General features: G+C 40.6%; 2 protein-coding genes across 6 annotated transcripts in view; both read left to right on the top strand.

Annotated features, from left to right (window-relative positions):
• Nucleotides 1–17,896, top strand: part of LOC121924166 (myogenesis-regulating glycosidase-like) — a 718,305-nt gene that overhangs the window by 586,147 nt on the left and 114,262 nt on the right. The window lies entirely within an intron of this gene.
• FAM219A (family with sequence similarity 219 member A) overlaps nt 1–17,896 on the top strand; it is a 90,100-nt gene that overhangs the window by 46,348 nt on the left and 25,856 nt on the right. For both annotated transcript variants that reach the window (XM_042455359.1, XM_042455358.1), the window contains exon 2: nt 4,988–5,087. In XM_042455359.1, coding sequence (XP_042311293.1) covers nt 4,988–5,087 — 100 coding nt within the window. The remainder of the gene's footprint in view (nt 1–4,987; nt 5,088–17,896) is intronic.

The raw sequence follows: 17,896 nt of genomic DNA, 5'->3' as shown, positions 1-17,896 counted from the left end.
CAGACCTGCGTGTGTTGTATGTTAAGGATTTGGCTGTAAAACAGGGATTGACAAAAAGCATGGCTGTCCAGATGCTGCTGGGCTGCAAATCCCAACAGCCCCAGCTAACAAAGCCAGTGTCAAAGAATGCTGGGCATTGTAATACAAAACCATCTGGAGGGCCACACTTTGCCCAATTCTGTTAGAAAGAGGGGAAAATATGTATATTGTTCTTATAACCAATAGAAGGCTTTGTGGTAAAGGCTTCAGAGCCTTGTTTTCTGTAGTTTATTGCTTGCTATCTCCATCCTTCTTGGAGTGCTCCCAAAAAGCTGCAGGCAAGAAGGCAAGAACTTTGGTGTTTCTTTAATTTGCAGTGTTAATGACCTGATTTATGCTATGTAAAGGGCACAGACACTCTCTTAGCACTGTTATTACAGGAATTTATGGGTGAGCATGAAGGCAACAAAATCTAAGGAAGTGAGAGAGATGGTGGTAAAATATGCAGTGCAATACTGTGCATATCTACTCAGAAGTATGTTCTATTGTGCGCATGGGCTCACTCCCATCATTATTAGGGATGCTCATATTCTTGAAATATTGAAGCAGTTCCTGCATTTCGTCCTATTTTATTTGCTATAACAAATCAGAGCTGTTACATGTTAATATCATAATAAAAGCAGCCTTCTCTAGACACTTTATAAACTCTGTGGACAATAATGGAAAATACTGAGGTCAGCTTGTTAACTTAAACAGATATCTACCTTAGCACCCTTACTGGTTAATAAGCAGTGTCACCCCTTCTGTTTCATAACATCCAGCCTGAGGAAGACTACTGGACAACACAGACATTTTATACTTTGGGATGCCAAATGATGTAGTGTAGAAGATCCCTCAGTAGAATTTCTCACACGTTTTTCAAAAATGATAGTAAGCAGCAGGGCTAGAGATTGGGCCCAGAGTTAGGTGAGGCAAGGTTCCCAAATACTTTTCATTCCCCAGGACAAAAAGTACAGTCAGCCCTCCATGTCTACAGGTTTTTTTTTCTCCACAGATTCAGCATTCATGGATGGTAATACTCCAAAAATTATAAATTCCAAAAAGCAAACCTTGATTTTGCCATTTTATATAAGGGACACCGTTTTACTATGCCCTTACCTTACACGTTCTAAACTGCTTAGAGACTACTTAGTTGTAAACTGCTTAGAGACTACTTGGTATCCATTGGTCCTGGAACCAAACCCCAGCAGATACCAAGGGCTAACTGTACTTTAGGAAATTTAAATGTGGAAAATGGGACAGAGGAAGTTTCAAAACTAAACATATACTGTTACGAAAAATCTCAATCTGATTGAGAGATGAGGGTAACATTTTTGTTGTGCAACAATTCCATGTGCAGGAATTCTGATTGCAGGCTGCGTCATGTTTCATTCCATCTTAAGTTGCATACTATTTTCTATCTTGTTTTCTCTAAGCCAGGATTCCTCTCCCTGAAGACTCCTTCCATGTCTCTGATTCTTTAAAACACTTTCTAATCAGTGTAATGATCTTGGTAAAATAATTCTGGAACAAAATGTACTACAGTCAGCCCTCTGAATCCACGGATTCTTTATCCATGGATTCAAGCATCCACAGCTGATTCATGTTTTAGTTTTTGGAGCAGAAGGGGGAAAAAGCTAACTCCTTCTACCTGACATCCCTTCAGATGTTTAAAGATGACTGTCATGTCACCGGTCAGTATTCTCTTCTCCAAACCAAGCATACGCAGATCTCTAAGTCGTTCCTCACAAGGCTTGGTTTCCAGACCTTTGATTATCTTGGTTGACTTTCTCTGAACACATTCCAGTTTGTCGATATCCTTCTTGAACTGTTGAGCCCAAGCCATAGTATTCTAGGTGAGATTCCACCTAAACAGGAAGAATGTCTTGACTGTAAAAGTTGTCTGAGAGTAGAATGATCTGCCTTGAAAGGTGATGAATTCTTTTTCCTTGGAGGTGAGGTCTGACCAAAGCAAGATAGAAGGGCTGACCATACATGTGAAAAGGACTGTGAAATCTTTTCTGTTATTGTTAACTTTTCTAGCAAGTCTTAGCTCATTCTGAATTTTAGCTTTTCTGACTTTCCTTCTACAAGTACTAGGTATTTATTATGAACCTCTCTGATGATTTCCCCCTTCTTCAATTTCTTATAAATGTCTCTTTTTTGAGATCACAGCTCATCTGAAAGTTCATTTTATGTCCACCATAGTTTCTTTAGATATCTCCTGCTTTTCTTCCTCATTGGAAATATTTGCAACTGTGCCTCAGTATCTCATCTTTAAGAAACTCCATGTGTTATGAATTCCCTTTCCTTTGTGCATTGCTGACCATGGGACCTCACTTAGTATTTCCCAAACCCTGCTGAAATCATCTTTCTTGAAACCAGTGGCTGATGACTTTTGGCTCCCCCTTAGTTAGCTCTGTAAAATAAATTGCAAGAGGACATGGTCACTCCCATCCAAGGACCCCACTATTTCCACCTAACTGACCAGTTCCTCTCTGTTGGTTAGGATCAACTCCAAGATAGCTAATCCCTTTGTTGCCTCATCCAGTTTGTGTAGAATGAAATTGTCAGAAAGCTAGTGAGAAACTGGTTGGCTCTTACAACCTTTGTAGAGTTTAACTTCCTCCTGCCCCTGTGAGCTGCATGGGGTTAACTTGTCATACAGTGGTACGTTGTGAAGCTTGGCTTAATTTTCCTCCATTTATGAAATTCTTATGTTGTAATCCTGTTGCGGTGCTAGCATTAAAATAGGTGTACAAAGAGTTGCACTTTAGTTTTTTGTGGGTTTTTCAGGCATGAGGCCATGTTCTAAAAGAGTTTATTCCTGATGTTTCGCCAGCAGCTGTGGTGACATCTTCAGAGAATGCTGTCATGGAAGAGATCCAGCAGACGGTGGATCATTAAGTAAATGGATACCCTTTAAGCCTTGCCATTCAACAACAGATCAATACACAGATTAACATGCAAATCACCTCCTCTCAACCAACAGTACAGTGGTGCCTCGGGTTACGAAATTAATTCGTTCCGCCGCGGCGTTCGTAACCCGATTTTTTTCGTAACCCGAAAAAGCCATAGGCGCTAGCGCTAAAAGCCGCGATTTCGTGCGAAAAAGCACCAAAAAGCACCAAAAAATTTTTCGTAACCCGAAATAACCTTCGTAACCCGGAACAGTTTTTTTCTATGGATTTTTTTCGTAACCCGGAAATTTCGTAAGGCGGCGCATTCGTATCCCAGGGTACCACTGTATGTTCAAGATGGACTCATATGGTCTGCTGTCATGGCGGTACTTGTCTTCAAGTATATCCTGCACACAGCAAGATGTTAGAAGAATAGCTACTTGAAGTCACATTTTGGAAAAACGTTTCCTCAGATTATTATTATTTTGTTGGCAGAGGATCCCATTGCTTCCTGAACAAATATCCCTTGCATATTTCTTTGTGAGAAGAGTCTTGTGTCTGCAGAGTTTCAAACCTTTTTTATAGCAAAGAGAGCTTTATTTGGGATTTGGAGGAAAGGATGCAGACTGAATATTGATGCTAGAGATATAAAGTCCCCCTCCCAAAACGATGGCAGAGATAGGTTTCTTAATTTTTCTGAGAACTTTTTTTCCAAGTTTTCCAACAGAACAAAAAGAACATTTAAATCTTATTAATTGTTTCTATATGGAATCTGTAAATTATTACTTAACAACACTTAATTCACTCAAGAAGGAAAATAAAATAACTTTAGGCTTGGGAAGGAAGAAAGTATTTCATGTATTTCAGTTCCCTCTCCTGATATTTCATGCTTCTAGTTTTCCATGGCTTCAAAACTTCTGAAAATTTTACATCTTTATTTGCTGTCCCTACGTAAAATTCCATAATCTAATATTCTTCCACATTTAGGTCAAGAACAGCATTTTCTTTCCAAGTTCAAGGAACACTGACAGTCTCCAAATCATACATTTGCACAGAGCATTCCATTTGGTTTCTATATTTTAGATTGTAAGCCTGAGGGCAGAGAACCGTCCAATTAAAAAGATTGTATGTACAGCGCTGTGTAAATTTACAGCGCTTTATAAATAAAGGTTAATAATAATAATAGTAATAATAAGTATCAAGAACATACACTTTGCACCATGGTGTGTCTACTAAGGGATTGGTGGGTATTTCAAAGATGAGCTTTCAGGGGCAACTGCTTAGATTTTTAAAAAAGAATGAAGACTGTTCACAGCTTTTGAAGTTCTCATTGAATTGTTTAAATGTTCAGTCAGCAATGAGACAGTATGAATCTGCTTCATGTGTTATGGGATTTTGTGGAATACAGTAAAAACACCTCTGGAGTTTTATATAGATTGCCCTTGGAAAGTGGATGTTCTCTTCTTGCCTTAAAGAAAATTTTAGAGCTGAAAATAAAAATATTTGAAAGAGCCATAGATGAAAGGCTAGGTTCTGAAAATTCTGTCTTAGGTTATTATGGGTAAGACACTCACAAGATTCAGTGCACTCTTGTATCGTTGGCTTTTGCACAAAAGAAGTTCTTAGATGATTATGCCCACTGTTAACTGGTTATGATGGGAATTGTTACCTTCCCGACATGACAATTAAGGTCACTCTGTTGGTTTGAACTCTACATTAAGTTGTTGTTTTCTTGGTGCCCTAGGGGATCAACCTGAGTATTTTCTCCAGGCTGTTTGCCATTTTAATAGAATTGTGATATGTCGAGTATTTGAGTGGGTGAGCCAGAGATGCAACTTCCCCGCATTATTGTGTTTGCAGTTGCTGGGTAAGCCATCATAGACAGCTGAAGCTACTGCAACTTTAATGCACGACCTATCTTATGGTCTTTAGACTCTAAGAGCAAGAATATCAATCAAGGACACTTTTACAGCTGTCCCAGCAGTAATTTAAAAAGTAAGGGAATGTTAACTGTTGTGACATCTGCCCTGATTCAAGCATACCTAATGTTTCTATTTTTCTTTTAACAGGATCCAGCAGCAGCATCAATCTCTGACAGAGACTGTGATACAAGAGAGGGAGATACTGTAGCTATGAATTACAAACCATCCCCGCTACAAGTGAAATTAGGTAGGTTTTATGCATCTTTGCAGAAGGACTGGAGGACATCTGTGTTTCAGATCGTTATCTGTGTACGATGCACACACTTCCTTTAATCACTTGGGTTCTATATCCATTTTTAAAATACGTATTTCCACTAAAAACAACACCACACCAGTATTTTAAAAATTCAATCACAGATGTTTGACTAAAGTCAGTTGGTTAGAAACAGATAAAACCCTCTGGGAGAAGAGGAGGTTGACACAAGCCCCCCAGCATGGAGGAAAGCTACAGGTGGCTAATCCCAGTACCCGCTGTTAATAATACGCTACAGGTTAGCCATTGCTGTCTGTGCATCTAGCTAGTGTGGGAAGGGCCTCCACAGGCAGACAAGTCCTAAATTCCTTTCATTTTTACTATTCCTGACCACAGGATCACAAATTGACTCTTGAATTACTACCATAGTTTACAACAGTTTTCTGTACTCCTAAGTGATATTTCTTCTTTCCTCTTTGTACATTGCTTTCTGAGGGGATGATCCTACAAAACTCTTTGAGTGAGTTATAACTAGCCTGCATTATAAACTAAAGGTTTTTTCCCCCATAGCCTCATATATTGCTTGTTTGGGATAATTTAATGTCCAAGTCCTTTATATATGTATGCATGTATCAGTTTGTTTGTTGCACTTAAATCCCTCCGTTTTCCCAGAATGAGATCTAAGGTGGCTTACAACAGTTTAACAAACAAAGACAGTTATAATATTGATTACAAAATATAAAAAATAGTTAAATATCAGTATCATTAGAAGCATAATTGTTGTGTTGCATGCCTTCAAATCATTGCTGACTTTTACTGGCCAGATCATAGGATTTTCTTGGCAAATTTCTTCAGAGGGCTTTTACCATGGCCATCCTTTGCGGTTAAGAGAGTGTGACTTGCCTAAGGTCACCCAGTGGATTTACATGACTTAGCTGGGATTTGAACCCTGGTCTCCCAGAGTCCTAATCCAACACTCAAACTACTGCACCATGGTGGCCCTCCAAAAGCATGATTAAAACAGTTAGAACACTTTAAAATAAGTTTACAACATAGCTTCAGTAAAAAATTAAAAATGTGAAGAGTACAGCACATGACATTACCCACACACCACAACGCTATAGTTAAAATTCAGGTGCTCTGCCTAAAGATAGGAGAAAGATAGGAGGGAGAGGAGCAATCAGACCTCATGTGGAAGGGAGTTCCACAGCCATGGAGAAGGTTCTCTCACAAGTCCTCATCAGCCACACCTGTAAGGGTGGTGGAACTATCACAAAGCCCTCCCCTGGAGATGCACACCCTGGTTTATATAATCTTCATTGATACTCCGTCTTTCCCCCTAAACTGTTTATAAATTAAAATACAACAGTTGACTATAAGGTCAACATTTAAGTGGAATTAAACCGGCAAGTATATTTTTAAAACCTATAGGTTAGAATAATAAATAGCAGCTTAAAAGAACTGTACAGTGAAAAATAAAAACAGTGCAGCACTCTCCTAATGGCTCTCCCTTTAAAAACCATCAATTCTCAGAAATCTGTCAAAGTAAAAAAAAAGTCTGCCTGCCGATGGAAGTACAGCCAGGAGCCAATATCATTCTAGCCTCAGTAGGAAGGGATTTCCAGAGCCTAGGGACAAGAACTAAATGTTAATTAATTAATTTATTTTACTTGCTTTTGCTTAGAAAATTGCTCTCTTGCCATGGTAAATTAGATAGTCTTTCATGGTAAAGAGGCATAAGGGTTCATCTGAACAGATCTAGAGTATGACATTCATAATGCCCAGTTAACTAAAAGCAAGTCAGAGCTCAGAGAACACAAAAGACACCAAGCTATTTCAGCATTACAAATTTGTCTGCAAGTCTGTTTTGTCAGGCAGCAGACTTTGGGAGCGACAGCAAATTCCCCAAAGTCTACATACTGTTTTAATGAAGTTCATGCCGTCTGGTTTCTAACAACTCTATTGACATACATCACCTCAGTTCAATCTTGTAGGCCTGTCTGATTAACAAATCCAATGACATAAGAAAATAAAACACATATTAGAATTCATGTACCTGTATGAATGTGAAAGCAGCTGAGATCTGTTAGATGTGCCACAAACTCATTATGTTTTTCATACATCCTGTTTATGTAGAGTGTGTGTGTGCTCAAAGTGCTTCACATGCATTATTTTGGTCAATATGGGAATACGTACCGGAGATCTGGGACTGTGGCAAAGTAACTTGTTAAAGCCAACTCATAGGTTTGCACAGCTGAGATTTGAAGATGGAGACTTCTTAGTGAACAAGTTACCATATACACTCATGTATAAGTTGATCTCATATAGTCGAGGGCAGTTTTTGGGTTCAAACTCATGGATTTTGATATGACCTGTGGATAAGTCGAGGGTCAAACACTGGAGCATGTTACAAAAGATCTAAAGGGGGAAACAAAGCACTACTTCCCTCCCTATATTTCCCTCTCTGGACCTCTCCCAAGGGTCACAGTCTTCGCATGGAAAAGGGGAAACAAACCTCAGCACGCGCGCACACACACACATACACACACACACTTCCCCTTACCAAAAGCATCTCCAAGGCTCATGGCTTGCAAAAGGGAGGACAGACCCCACTCTCTCTCTCTGCTCTTCACCCTCAGGACTCCCAGGGCTCATGGCTTGCAAAAGGGAGGACAGACCCCACTCTCTCTCTGCTCTTAACCCCCAGACTCCCAAGGCTCATAGCTTGCAAAACGGGGTACCGATCTTTCTTTCTCTCTGCCCTTCACCCCCAGGGTTTTCGGGTTCATGGCTTACAAAACTGGATACAAGCCTGGACATACTTTCTGTGTGTTTGTCTGCCTTGCCTCAGCAGCTGCCTGTTAGCTCTGGTGGTGCGAGAAGGCTGAGAGGGATGACAAACACACATGTACACAGGGGGAGAGAGAGAGTACAGCATGCCAGGGATTCAAATGGGGAGCTGTTACATGGCTACAGAGGCAGGTGGGCACTTCTTCTTTCTGGAAATTTATAAGCATTAACTTATTGCCCCGTATATAAGTCTTCCCATGATTTTGGAGTCCATTTTGGCGCATAAATTTCTCGAATTATAGTCGAGTATATATGGTATGTCTCTGAATCACTAGCTCTTTAGCTTTTATAGCTTTCTTCTTTCACACCTCCCAATGTGAGGTGCAACTTTTGCTTTCCTTTTCATTGCTCCCCTTATCTTCTCTGTAAGAAAATACAGAGTTTAATACAAATGGAATGTAAAATGCTCTTCTCTCCTCTGCCCATGATTTGATTGTACAGCGCAAGTATACAATCTTTGTCATATCTGACCAGATAAATGGAATAAACTAAAGTAGTTGTGAGTCTCACAATGCTGTTCAGCTGCAAGCTCACCTTGGGCTACTGCTAGAACATTTCCTGCTGGGGCACTGACGTATTATGCCTTAAACTGCAGTCTATAAACAGAAATAATTTCTCCTGGCTGTGTATTAGTGTCACTTGTCTGCCTTTTCCTTTTCTAGGGCTTCTTTTGAATTTCTTTGCTTGTCTGTATAGTGCAGGATCAAGCACCACTTTTCAACAAGAGGATCACATAGAGGACAGCAACTACATTTGTGCATATAACTCATTAACGTAATATACTTATTGAAGCCCCAATTTCTGCATTATGTTTTTTATTTCTGTTCTTTGCCAGGAGCCATTTTAATGTGTTAAAATACACAAGGTCTACCAAAGTTTTTCTCTGCAAGTGCACAGTGTCCCCCTCAGGTAGCTTGACACTGGGTTGCTTGGATCAGAACTGGTGTATGATTCCAACTGTTCAGTGTCAGTAGGACTCAGGAGACTTTAGTGACCTCAGGTTAATAACTATCTTCGCTGCCTTTATAGATATCAGGAAAAAGTGAGATGTTTGGGTAGGTAGCACAGAGACAGCACAGATTGACTTGCACACGCGATGTAGCAGAAGTGTCTTCCTTTTCTGTGGAATGGTATTGATCCAACAAGGATACTAAATTGCTGGGCTGACTGGAAGAGGAAATAAGGAAAGGAAATACTAATCACAGCCCATTCAGAAGGTAACACACTGAAGACATTAAAAATAATCGCCTCATGTTTGTTTTAGGCCTTGATTGATGGATCCCTGACAGGGGTCACAAATGCCCCCCTTTCTCCTCCAAGTGTCCAAGACTAGACATCATTCTTCCTCAAGAGCACCCTTGTCCTCTGAGCATTATGCTGCTGAGTTAAATAACCACCAAAAGTGGGGAGTGGAGCTATAATAAAATCCAGACTGTACCCAACAGCAGGTCTTTCAACATAACTGGGAGTGTTGTCTCCCACCCCATCCACTCCTCTTTGAAAAACAAGTATAGAATGAACTCCTTAACACCTACTGCTACAGGAAGGGTCATGCTTCCCATATGTCAGGTAATAGTAATAGTTTAGCAATCTGTGTTAATAGCCTAAGAAATATACGGAATTCATCTACTAAACAAAAAATGATCTGTCACTAAAATCATCCTCTTTCAGAGAACTGGACGTTAGCCAGTACCTGTATAACAATACTTACTCATTTATTTTAAAACATTTATATTCCACTAAACAGCACAAAAGTCTACTCTCAGTCTTAACAATCAGTAAAAACCTCAGGTTACAAACTAGGAAAATGCAACAAAGAGCCTAGGGTGGGGAAGGGGAAGCAAGAACTCTTCAGCAACAATTCTAAATGTTAAACAATTCTGGAAAACTAGCAGGTATCATAGTAACCAATGATGGAAATTAGCTGCTCATGAGTTCTTAAAACAGGCTTTGGTGAGAGCTTCAGAAAATAATCCAGTGGCCTTCTTTAGTCTTGCAGTGTACGTAGCCCCTGGGCCTTCTGAAACCTAGTTGGAATCTGTTGGCTTTTTGTCACTCGCATCACTGCAAGTAAGATTCAGGATGTCCAGATGATATCACCACTACCACAAAGCAGATAGTCCTATTTCTCTTCCTCATGGGGCAGTTAGTTCAGGTGGCTTCTTCCCCCCCCCCCCCCCCCCATGAAATGATTTACATTTGCTCCAGATCACATTATTATACATATAATTTGTTTCATTCCATTCATATGACCATTATAAGCTTTTAAATTGTCTCAAATTTTAAATTAAGATCTGCTTCGCCTATCCGTGGTCCTTATTTATTATCCCACAATTTCACGACCTCCTTCCATTTACCTTCATATTGTTGGGATGCTTTATTATTTTCATGCATTGATAGAGTTTCTTGAATTGCTAAATCATTCAATTTTAAGATCCATTCCTCTACTGTTGGTATTGCATTTAATTTCCAATATTTCGCATACGTCATCCAGGCGGCAGTAATCATATAAAGCAAAACACTCACTTCATCCTGTATCAAGTTATCAGATATTATATCTGTTATATTTAACAGGAAAATTCAGGTCCTAATGGTATCTTTTTTTTAAAGTAAAAAAAAAAGTTCAGGTGGCTTCTGAAGGGCGAAGAGGGGGCCATCACAGTTGGTGAAACCTGCAGCAAATGGAGGTTGTCATCCCATTTTATACAATGGGACAAGAAAATTACAGACTTTCCAGTGTAACAACTGTCCCCAGTAAATGGGTTCAAAGCATGGCTAAAGCTTGGTTCATAGAATCATACAGTGGACCTTTGTTATACACTGGGGTTTGGTTCCAAGATCCCTGTGGATAACAAAATCCGTGGATGCTCAAGTCTCATTAAATATAATGACATAGCAAAATGGTGTCCCTTATTAAAAAAATGGAAAATCAAGGTTTAATATTTGAATTTTTTTTTTAACATTTTCAAACCATGGATGCTTAAATCCGTGTATAAAAAATCCGTGTAAAAGAAGGGCCGACTGTATAATGCTAGAGTTGGAAGAGACTCCAAGGGCCATCCAGTCCAACCCTCTGCCATTCAGGAAGACACATTCAAAGCACGCCTGACAGATGGCCATCCAGCGTTTGCTTAAAGACCTCCATAGAAGGAGACTCCACCATTCTCCGAGGGAGTGTGTTCCACTGTCAATCAACTCTTACCATCAAGACAGAGGTTCTTCCAAATGTTGAGGTGGAATCTCTTTTCCTGTAGTTTGTATCCACTACTCTGGGTCCTAGTCTCTGGAGCAGCAGAAAAGAAGCTTGCTCCTTCTTCAATATTACTTCCTTTCAGATATTTAAACAAGGCTATCATGTCACCTCTTAACCTTCTCTTTTCCAGACTAAACATATCCAGCTCCTTAAGCTGTTCCTCATAGGACTCGATGGTTTCCAGACCTTTCACCATTTTGGTCACCTTCCTCTGGACACATTTCCAGCTTGTCCACATCCTTCTTGAATTGTGATGCTCAGAACTGTACACAATATTTTAGGTGAGGTGTGACCCAAGCAGAATAGAGTGGTACTATTACTTCCCTAGATCTAAACACTGTACTTCTGTTGATGCAGCATAGAATTGCATTGATTTTCTTAGCTGCTGCATCGCATTGCTGACTCATGTTCAGCCTGTGGTCCACTAAGACTCCTAGATTCCTTCCACATGTACTGCTGTCAATCCAGCTGTCCCCCATCCTGTATCTGTGCATTTCCTTTTTACTGCCCAAGTGTAGTATCTTACATTTCTCCTTGCTGAAATTCATTTTGTTAGTTTTGGCCCAGCTTTCTAATTTATTAAGATCATTTTGAATTCTGATCCTGTCCCTTAGGCTGTTAGCTGCCCCTCCTAATTTAGTGTCATTTGCAAATTTGATAAGCATGCCAAGGCAAACCCCTTCTGGACAACGTTTGCCAAGAAACTCCCATGATAGGATCGCCATAAGAAACAACCTGAAGGCACACAATAGCAAATTCCATAAATGCAAAGCAGGGGAATGAGAAAAATGAAACTTTCACAATGGTAGAAACCATGACAAAGAGCAAGAGAGTTGTTTTGAGATTATTCATTCTGCTTCCAATGATCAGAAGTCAGAACTGAGCAGTAAAGTTGCAAAGCAGTGTGAAATTATTCAGTATGACAAAAAGCCAGTATGTGAGAACTCTCTACACACTTTACACACATTCTGGTAAGCGCTCAATTGTCTGGTATACCCAAGAAAATATTTTTGGAAAAGGACTAAATCTAAAACAGCAACCATTATAATGACATTAAATAAACGTTTAGCACAACATAGAATTCCAGTGAAAGAAAGAAAGTAGATAGGAATCCCCCCCCACACACACACACACACTATGACACATTAGAACTTGGGGACACCCAATAAAATTTGTACCGGATTTAGAACAGGCAAAAGATTGTGTGCAAGTGAGTGTCAAGGGGAATAAAGTAGGAGTCAGTGGGACACAAAACTGGACAGCAGTCTGAAGGGACACAGAAGCCTGGGAGAAAATGTAGCAGCAGCAGAATTATAAGATCAGCACTTAGGAAAGATGTCAGCAGAGGCTGAGATTATTTGAGGCCACAAGTATGAGCAGTGCGGCAAATGAGGAGATAAAAACTCATGAGACAGCCTTCAAGAAAGAGCAACAATACATGTGGTGGACCTGAAGTGACAGAATTCTCTGGTGAACACTGTAGGAAAAGTTTCAAGAAAATATTCAACATGCAAGAACCATCCCAGAAGGAAGACAACAACATTGTGTCCTAAGAACAAGTCAGTGAGGTATCTGGAGTGGAGCTTATGGTTGGTTCTGGGGTAGAACTTGTGCTTTTCATAGCCAGCTTCTTGAAGCCACAGTAATATCTTTGTTGGATGATGCCTTGAATAAGAAAACATTATCATCCTGAAATCAATAGAACATCAAGCTTGTGTTCTCCCTCCTGTATAGAATATGTTTTTCTCCTGTTATTTGTTCTATAATTTTAAATAAATTTATTATCTCTTTCTCTAATTATTTGAACCTCCTGACTAGCTTCATGAATAAGGGAGAACATGTAATTAGGCACACAAATATATGCTATGATGGCAGCAGTCGTAGACCAAGGGATGCTAAGCTGGTGGAATAAGCCTCCACTCTGGTATAATCACTAGTCCTTCACCAAAGAGGTGCTCTTCACAAATCAATCCTTGGTGATGTAACACTAACACCACATCCTCGGACTTCCACAAACAGATGTCCCACAGTGGAGCCTTAATAGGTATAAAAATGTTTTTTGCTGTTGTTAACTGCCTTTGTGTCGATCTCGACCCATGGCGGCCCTACTGATGAGACATCTCCAGGCCCCCCGTTCACTACTGCTCTGCCCAGCTCCTGCAAACTCATATTTATGGTCTCTTTAATAAAGTCCATCCATCTAGCATGTAGACTTCCTCTCTTTCTTCTTTCTACTTCCTCCTACCTTTCCCAACATTATTTCCCAACTTTGGAAAAATTACCCATGTCTTCTCATGATGTGTCCAAAGTATGACAGTCTAAGTTTTGTCATCTTGGCTTCTAGGAATATTTCTGGCTTGATCTACTCTAGGAGCCATTTGTTTGTCCTTCGGCTGTCCATGGAATCCTCAGCACTCTTCTCCAGCACCTCATCTCAAATGAGTTTATTTTCCTCCTATCTTTTTTCTTAACTGTCCAGCTCTCACATCTATCCATGGTAATAGGGAATACAGTGGCTTGTATGATTCTGACTTTTGTGTTGAGTTGTATGTCTTTGCATTTTAGGATCTTTTCTAGTTCTTTCATAACCGCCCTCCCTATTCTTAATCTTCTGATTTGCTGGCTGCAGTCCCTGTGCCGAACAATGTTTGATTCCAGATATGAGAATTCTTTTACTATTTCTATTTCCTCATTGTCTAGTTTGAATGTGTGTAAGTTATCTGTGGTCATTATTTTTGTTTTCTTTATGTTCAACAGTAAGCATGCCTTTGCACTTCTTCTTTGATCTTCCTAAGTAGTTGTTCCAGATCTGTGAGGTTTTCTGCTAGGCATCAGCATATCACAGATTATTGATATTTCTTCCTCCTATTTTCACTCCTCCCATTTCCGTGTCCAAGCCTGCTTTCCTTACAATATGTTCTGCATATAAGTTGAATAGGTAGGGTGATAGGATGCAGCCTTAGAATCATAGAGTTGGAAGAGACCCAAGGGCCAACCAGTCCAACCCCCTGCCATGCAGGAAATCCAAATCAAAGCATCCCCGACAGATGGCCATCTAGCCTCTGCTTAAAGACCTCCAAGGAAGCAGACCCCTTTGTCTGATCCCTTTGCCAATTGGGAACCATTCTGTTTTCTCATGTTCTGTCCTGACAGATTTCTCATCAGGACTGTCAAGATGTATTGGCACCCCCATGTCTTTAAGGGTGTTCCATAGCCTTTCATGATCTATGCAGTCAAAGGCTTTGTTATAGTCTATAAAGCACATGCTGATTTTCTTTTGGAATTCCCTGCTGTACTTCATTAGCCATCGTATATTTGCAGCATGATCCCTGGTGCCCCTTCCTTTCCTGAACCCTGCTTGGACCTCTGAGATTTCTCGCTCCGTGTATGGTTGGAGTCTATGTTGAAGTATTTTGAGCATAATTTTGCTTGTGTGGGAGATTAGTGCTATGGTTCTGTAGTTGCTACAGTCTCTTTTGTCTCCTGTTTTGTGGATGGAGATGTATACTAATCTTTTCCAGTTTGTTGGCCATCACTTTGTTTTCCATATATGTTGGCATATGTTGGTTAGCAATAGAGTTGACTGTCAATCTGAATTGCAGCAGTTCTATTGGAATATCATTTGTTCCTAAGGACATATTTTTTGCCATTTCTTTTATTGCAGCTTGCACTTCACTTTTTAGAATTTGAGGTTCATCTGCATATGCCTTTGTAGAACTTGAGTTTACCAAAAGTTAGGCAGTAGCTCACCGTTGTTTGTGGGTGGTGCACTTTTGGCTGTATTTATTGGTATTAGAACAGAATGAGTAAACAGTATTAACAAAGGACAACTACCATCCATCAGGGGGCCCAGATGCAACTCCAACACACACACATTTTTCAAGGTAAAAATAGTCACTTGTGTCCCTGCAGGTTTCTAGGGTGTTGGTACTGGGATTTCAAAAATAAGTAGGTATGGCCCACTGAGTCCAGGGAAGTGTGAAAATGCCCTCTAGATCTACCAGAGTAGCTCATACCTGTGTTAGAATATACATGAGAAAACTCAAAGAGGAGAGGAAGTTGTCTTTGTTCTTTGCTTGTAGAAACATAACACAGGATACTGTAGACCTTTTTGCTAATCAAGCAAGGCTGTTCTTACTTTGATTGTCCCATCCCCAAAAGGATTTTGTTTTGTTTTATTTGTTTCATTTTTTATTTCTGTGGAGTCAGAAAAGGTACAAAACAAATACAAATAAAAATAGTCATTAAGTTGTAGCACCTTTTGTAGAGGAAATGGCTAAATCTGTTGCTATGCCTTAGTTTAGAGAAGGCAACTAAAGAGGATACAACTGTTTTTCTCAATTGTACAAATCATCTAAAATCATTCTTTCTCTGCCTGATGATGGATGGAAATCAAAATTAATCATTAGCAGTGGTTAAAGGTGAAAGGAAGCTGTTTTGAAACAATTATTAATTGTTAGTAAATTCACTACATTTTTGATGACAGCTGAAGGTAACAATGTCATTTTTACAGATTAGATAACTTCACGGCAGAGTGAAGTGCTATCTAAAGTGCTATCAATCAAGATTATTTTAGTCAAATACTCCATTGTAAAATTTATTATGTTTCAGGAGCAACCATACTGCTTGCTGATTGCTGTAACAATTAAATCATATTGGTTTGCTGCAAAACAGAGTCTAAATAAATTAGAGGCATAATCCAAAACCTCAGCCCTGCACCCCACAATGTCTTCTTACAGATATGATGTATTCCCACTAAAAGCAGATCCAGACAAATAGAAAAGTCACAGATTTTTTTCCTGTTCTTTCTAGTTTTATTCTGAGTTAAAATAAAATAAACAGGAACAAGATTTAGGTTTTCCTGGATATACCTAAATGGGAAAGAATCTCTGCGAAGCAAAGAGGAATCTTTTGTGAAAATGTGTTTAGGATTATGCTGTAATAAATACCTAAACTTTCCAGAAACTAAAGGATGGCAATTTCTGGATTAGTGTTTCTCCATGAAATGAAGCAGTGAATCCATTATAACTGGTTGGTGGGCATAAAATAATGATTAGATCAACAGAATGTTCTGAATTAGTTTAAATTTATTGTATACGATAGAGTCATAGAGTTGGAAGAGAAATCAAGGACCATCCAGTCCAACCCCCTTGCCATGCAGGAACTCACCATCAAAACACCCCCGAGAAATGGCCATCCAACCTCTGTTTAAGGATCTCCAAAGAAGGAGACTCCACCACCCTCCAAGTGAGCATCATCCACTGTCAAACAGCTCTTATTATTAGGAAGTTCTTCCTAATGTTGAGGTGGAATCTCTTTTCCTAGGCTTACATCCATTGGTCTGAGTCCTATTCTTTAGACCAGCAGAAAACAAGCTTGCTCCCTCCTCAATATGACATCCCTTCAAATACTTAGAGCCCTCTTACTGATCACCAGTAACTGGCAATCATACCACCTCTTAACTGTCTCTTCTCAGGCTAAACATTCCCAGCTCCCTAAGTCTCTCCTCATAGGACATGGTTTTCAGACTCTTCACCATTTTGGTCACCCTTCTCTGGACACACTCCAGCTTGTCAACATTTTTTTTTTAATTTTATAGTTCTATTGATGCAGTCTACAATCACATTGGCCTTTTTAGCTGCCTCATCACACTGTGTTCAACTTGTGGTCTACCAGAACTCCTAGATCCCTTTCTCATGTAGTGTTGTTAAGCCAGGTGTCCCCCATCCTATACAGTTGGCCCTCTTTATCCACAGATCCTTTATACACTGATTCAAGTATCCACGGCTTGAAAATATTAAAAATATATATAAATTTCAAGTACAGTGGTACCTCGGGTTACGAAATTAATTCATTCCGCTGCCGCGTTCGTAACCCGATACATTTCGCAACCCGAAAAGGAGGCACCTGGCCATTGGAGGCGCGCTGTTGCCTGTCCGCACCAAGCCCCGCACCCGGCCGCGGGGGGAGTGTAGCCCTGTCGGCACAGGATTAATCTACCTTAGAGCTGGCCAGGAATACCCCTGTCTTTTCTGGATTAGCCCACAGGCTCCATGTATTCACCCAGGGGCATTTCTATGGCTCTGAGAATCTCACCAGGGTTAAAAAAAATTGGGTATGGAATGGCACAGCAGGGCAGAATTTGGTGATAAACCCCTCTATGGATCCTAGGCATGGCAGGAGCTTGGATTAGATTCCCTTTGTGGGCCCTTCAGACTCTTCGGAATCTGTCATTTGTGTGTTTGGGTGGTGGGAAGGATGTGATGAGTGGATGTGGCCGTGTGTAGTCTCCTGAGGGGCCTAATGTGACACCCCCCCCAATGGAAGGGGGAAAGACGAACTCGCGATCTCCACACGGGAAACTAGGAGCGGGTCACTCTTTAAAAGTCATAGCTCTATGCGAGGAGGAAAACAGAAGCCGCTAGAAAACCCCGCCCCCGCTCCGTCTTCACTCCCGCCCCGGGCGCCGCCGGGAGCTGTAGTCCTTACCTCAGGAAGCGCGTCTTGGGCCGCGGCGGCGCTGGCTTTTCCCAGGACTGCAGCCAAGCGGGGGAAGGCGGCCTCGGCGCGGCAGGGCAGCCTCTCCTGAGACATGAGGATGTCGGCCAGCGAGAGGAAGCTCTCCTCGGGGCCCAGCCCGGCTTCCACCGGAGAGTAGGCCTCGGCAGTTAAAGAGGTACTGTATCAACCTGCATTAATT

Source organism: Sceloporus undulatus, chromosome 2 (genome assembly GCF_019175285.1).
Source record: "Sceloporus undulatus isolate JIND9_A2432 ecotype Alabama chromosome 2, SceUnd_v1.1, whole genome shotgun sequence".
NCBI classification, from domain to species: domain Eukaryota; kingdom Metazoa; phylum Chordata; class Lepidosauria; order Squamata; family Phrynosomatidae; genus Sceloporus; species Sceloporus undulatus.
Note: the sequence above shows the minus strand (reverse complement) of the source record. Positions and strands in the feature narration are given on the sequence as shown.